Below are 5,190 nucleotides of genomic sequence, written 5' to 3'. Positions count from 1 at the left end.
AGAATGCACATCTAACAAATGTGCATTATTGAAAGTATGAATGCTTGTAACTAGCATAGCTTGACGTGCCTTATTGGTAGCATGGTGATAATTCTGCTGAAACCTGCCATGCCCATTTTTGGGTTACCCTTGTTATTTGGGTGGAAAGGGTGATCAACGGGAAATCCAACCAGCTTATAACATTTCTATTATATATGACCTTTACTATGATAGTAAAAATATTCCACAGTTGAATTAACTGAATTCTTATTCCCAAACCTTGAGATAGAAGATGACCGCTGATATTGTTGAAATTTTGGAAGACTAGTCATCAATGCAGTAGGTGAAGTTGTTTAACCATGCATCTGTCTTTGCTTTTCTTCTTGATTTAACAACATGAAGGCTTGATTAACACTAGGCCAGGGATTCGTCATTAAAAGTCGTCCTCTAGTTGTAGTAAAGCTAGAATGCAACCCCATTAGAAATTAAATGAGCCTTATTTTCTCTAACTTAGCATCCCACTCCTTGGTACCTCTAAATGTGCATTAAATAATAGGTTATAAATCTTTTAGTTCATCCTAGAAATCTTCGAGCTTGTGAAAGTAAAACTCCACAGAATCATGCCTTGTTCAAGCTTGAACAATCTCGCTGAATTTTGTAGACTTTGTGACCATTGATTGAAGCAAAATGGTCATTTAACTCATTCCAAATCATCTGTACACTATCTAAGTAATTCATGTTGCTCATGTTGTTGCTAATTTCATCAGAAACCGTGTTGGGAATCCAGGTAATTACCACGTCATTTACACGTATTCATTGAGCATAAAGACCAGAAACATCATCAGGAGCAACAAAATCACTATTAACAATGATTAGTCTATCTTTAGCAGATAAAGCGATTTGCCTAGACCATTTCCAAGAAGTATAATTTTCTGATCCAAGTAAGTTTTTAGAAATAAGAATCATCTAGACTGATCATTATTATGTAATTATAAAGGATGAGCATTACTATCGACGGATTGAGGATAAATTGATGTTAACTGGGAAGTTTCACCACCAGATTGAGAGGTGTTGTGATTTATATTTGTGTTTGCATTAGTAGTCTCCATTAAAGCATGTTTGTAAGTGCGATGATATGTATACATAGACAACAGTTGAGCAAAAAATGAAAAAAATACCATAGGTCAAGAAGCAGCGGAAGATTCAGAACAAATTTACAGAAAACAACTTACAAACTATGAGGGACAATATATCAAACAATTGGCGTGCACACAAAAATCCACGAAAACTTGAACATCAATGGCGTATTCATCAAACAATCCATGCACAAAATATCGTTTGACGTTACTGAAGGTTGAATCAATTATGAAAATGAAGAAAAACGGATCAAAAAACAAAGATTACGTCGATAAGTTCTGATTTCATCTTAATATTTTTGAATAAGAATAATAAAACTGTGTAAAATATAGATAACACAAAAAGAGAACAAGAACACAAAAGAAGATTACATTTCACTAAAATTATTGAATTAAGTAATCATCTACACAGTTGTACATTCATTCTATACATGTACAAAACCAATCTCAACCGAATAATAATTTTTTGACGAGAATACTCAAATAACACTAACATTGTGGTCTAGAATTTGAAAATGGAGAGGGGAGAGAAGAGAAGTGAAAATAAAATATAATTTTAAAATTTCACTTCCTAGACACGCTCCCGAATTTTTTGGCGAGAGAAGAGAAATGATCGGGAGAGAAAATTTTCTATAATTTTCCCTTAAAACTTTTTTTCCCAAAAATGGGAAGATTTCGAAAGATCATCTCGTATTATCTTTTTTTTCATGACCACTTTCTCTCCTTTTTACAGAAACTTAGTAGCACGTGACTGATTTATTTTATTCTATTATTTCTCTTATCTTCCCTTCTCCTCCCATCTTTTTTCTTCTTTTCTCTCCTAAAAAAATCTATGGAGCACAACGTAAGTGAAAAACTATTTTGTAATTAGCAAAAAAGATTATTTTGTCCTCATAATAAGAAAAGACAATTATATTTCTACTATAGCTCATATTAGTTCAATACCAACTAAAAAATAACCTATGGAGTATGAGTTTATAAAAGAACGTTGGTTTTCAGAGTAGGGTTTCGAATGATGAGAGGCAAAAGGCTAGTGATGAAAAAGACATACAACCAGAAAGGAGGGGGGTGGGTTGGAGTTGGAGTGAGGAGGATTGCCATGCCAGGCTAAGCTGACGATACACTAGAAAAATTCCCTACAACATACGTAGTGGGTCCCATTTGTATATATTGACATTATTATCCTCCCCGGCCCCCTCACATGCTCTTCTCTGTCACCTCTCTCTCTCTTCCAGTAGCTTCTTATTCAACATCCCCCTTTATTTATTGAGAAAAGTTACATTTTTTTCATAGACGTTTTTTTTATGCAAATAGACCAACAATATATCGCCCCCAAGTGTTGCTCAGTTATAAATTTAGAAATTCTCTTATAACATGCATTGCATTGTTTTCACTTTAATTAATTAAAGCATTGAACAAAGTTTTACTTTGCCGGTGTATGCTTCCTTTTTAATTAACTCAGAATTACAATTTCATGTATTCAATTTTGAATTACTAAAAATTAATAATCAATTTTCGTATCCTTCGTTCCCCTCAACCATAAATTTGATTTTTTTCTTTTAAATCCTTGATATTTTGCACATTGCTATACATTTTTTTTAATTATTTTCATACTTCACAGTTCACACTACACTATTTCATGCGACTATTCCTAGAACTAAAGTAACATAATTACCCATATTACCTAACCAAACCTTAATCACTGTTCACTGATGCATGCTTGAGTTTACTGCGAGTGCAGTCCAGTTTAAATTATTGTAGTCATGTGAAAAATACCAGTAATTCAATGAATTTATGGAAATAATATTCCTAAATTTGAAACTTTTTGAATTTCCTAAAATGTCCCTGCTTTATCTAGAAATTTCTTACCTTTTAACCTTTCCTGCCCCCACCACTCTCCCTATCCACTCATCAACTGACAGCTCACCACCACCTTGCCATTCCCATAATAATACATCTCCTTATAAACCCTAAGCTAGACTCGATACACAAAGCCAGTTACAAAGCTACTCATTCTAGAGAGAGAAACAAAAAAGCAAGGAAGAACTGTAGAGAGAGAAACAAAATGTCTAAAGAAGTGAGTGAAGAAGGGCAAGTTCATCACCATGGAAAAGACTATGTGGACCCACCACCAGCTCCACTTCTTGACATGGGTGAGCTCAAGCTCTGGTCTTTCTACAGGGCTCTCATAGCTGAGTTCATAGCCACTCTCCTGTTTCTTTACATAACTGTAGCCACTGTCATTGGCCACAAGAAACAGACCGACCCATGTGGTGGCGTTGGGCTTCTTGGAATTGCTTGGGCTTTTGGTGGCATGATTTTCATTCTTGTGTACTGCACTGCTGGGATCTCTGGTAAGCTAAACTAAAATCTCTAAACTACCCATGTTATGTTATAGCTTCAAGAACCCAGAAAACCCTTTTGATTTCTTGCAAAATTGTTTAAGTTTTTGAGTTCTTGTTTTTCCGGTGGCTTTTACAAAGTCTTGTTTACTTCACCGGTGAGATCTTTGGTGAGCAAAACAAAAAAGTGAAAGCCACCCATTTTATAGTTTCAAGAACTCAAAAAACCCTTTTAATTTCTCGGAAAGTGATTAATATTTTTATTCTTGTGTTATTTCAGGTGGTCACATTAACCCTGCCGTGACCTTTGGTTTGTTCTTAGCTAGAAAGGTCTCACTGCTAAGAGCCTTGGCTTACATGGTAGCACAGTGTTTGGGTGCTATTTGTGGCGTTGGGTTAGTGAAAGCTTTCATGAAGAGCGAGTACAACTCACTGGGTGGTGGAGCCAACTCGGTTGCACCTGGTTACAACAAGGGTACTGCTCTAGGTGCTGAAATAATTGGAACTTTTGTGCTGGTCTACACTGTGTTCTCTGCTACTGACCCAAAGCGAAGTGCTCGTGACTCTCACGTGCCTGTGAGTAGATAACTCTAAAATTTTCTGTTCAAATTTTGTAACGTTTTTAGTTAGTTTATATATCAGCTTCTTTGTTTATATTAGGCATATAATTCATCTCTTTGTTAATAAAGGCATGTGACTAGGCTCAAGATTTTGTCACCTTGTCATAAATTAAATCATCAGTGCTATAATTAGAAAAGTATGGTTTGATTTTTGTTTATCAATGTTTTGTCTTAAATTTATGCAGGTTCTGGCTCCTTTACCCATTGGATTTGCAGTTTTCATGGTTCATTTGGCCACTATTCCCATCACTGGTACTGGTATTAACCCTGCTAGGAGCTTTGGTGCTGCTGTTATTTTCAACAATGAGAAAATCTGGGATGACCATGTAAGTCTTATTATGTACACATGCAAATGTACTTACATTTTGCAAGTTAAATCTAGCTAGTTTGGTATAGTTTGTTGTTCTTGTTGTTGATCTGTGAAATATGTGGTGGACAGTGGATCTTTTGGGTTGGACCATTTGTGGGAGCACTTGCAGCAGCTGCATACCATCAGTATATTTTGAGAGCTGCAGCTATTAAAGCTTTGGGATCTTTCCGTAGCAACCCTTCAAATTAAGGAAGCACCGTTATCAGCATGGAATGGACTTTGAGAAGATCTGCATTATTGTTACATGTTACCATATTTATTTAAGTGTTTTGTGTGTATGAAAACAGGCTATTATTAGGTCCATATGCTCAATTTGAATTTCAAACAGTTGAATCTTTTGTCACTAGCTTTGGCTTGTGTAGTTATTTGGTAGGAGTAGTCATGGATAGTTGTGTTGTTTCTTTCACTTTCTGCATTGTGTACTACCTTTCTCCCTGTCTCATTGTCTTTAATGGTATTCAGAACTCTGTGGTCTTTTGTTTTTTACCTCTGTGGTTTCTCTGTTGTATTTTCTTTACCAAATCACACAAGAAAGTTACTGTTTATGGTTTTACTTGCCAGCCCATTGGCCAGCATCAGATTGATTGACAAATGGTAGAATGATCTAGGTAACACTATAAAATTTAGGACTTGATTTCTACTGCATGTGACACAACATTGCAAACATTATTGCTTAGAGTTGGTTAATGAATGGCTGAAATGAACTTTTGGCACTTCAAACTTCAAATCATTCAAATTTAGAC

At 35.5% G+C, this 5,190-nt stretch overlaps 1 protein-coding gene across 1 annotated transcript; it reads left to right on the top strand.

Moving 5' to 3' along the window:
- Window positions 1–3,097: 3,097 nt before the first annotated feature.
- Window positions 3,098–4,933, top strand: LOC141671047 (aquaporin PIP2-7). Its single transcript, XM_074477128.1, has 4 exons — window positions 3,098–3,469; window positions 3,738–4,033; window positions 4,263–4,403; window positions 4,517–4,933. The coding sequence occupies exons 1-4, from the start codon at window positions 3,181–3,183 to the stop codon at window positions 4,634–4,636; spliced, it is 846 nt and encodes a 281-aa protein (XP_074333229.1). The 5' UTR covers window positions 3,098–3,180; the 3' UTR covers window positions 4,637–4,933.
- The last annotated feature ends 257 nt before the right edge of the window (window positions 4,934–5,190 follow it).

Source organism: Apium graveolens, chromosome 7 (genome assembly GCF_009905375.1).
Source record: "Apium graveolens cultivar Ventura chromosome 7, ASM990537v1, whole genome shotgun sequence".
NCBI classification, from domain to species: Eukaryota; Viridiplantae; Streptophyta; class Magnoliopsida; order Apiales; family Apiaceae; genus Apium; species Apium graveolens.
Note: the sequence above shows the minus strand (reverse complement) of the source record. Positions and strands in the feature narration are given on the sequence as shown.

Excerpts from the sequence above, each read along its gene's own strand:
- LOC141671047 (XM_074477128.1), top strand. The coding sequence starts at position 3,181 with ATGTCTAAAGAAGTGAGTGAAGAAGGGCAAGTTCATCACCATGGAAAA. Across the intron at positions 3,470-3,737 it reads CTGCACTGCTGGGATCTCTG|GTGGTCACATTAACCCTGCC; the intron begins GTAAGCTAAACT and ends GTGTTATTTCAG. Across the intron at positions 4,404-4,516 it reads AGAAAATCTGGGATGACCAT|TGGATCTTTTGGGTTGGACC; the intron begins GTAAGTCTTATT and ends TGTGGTGGACAG.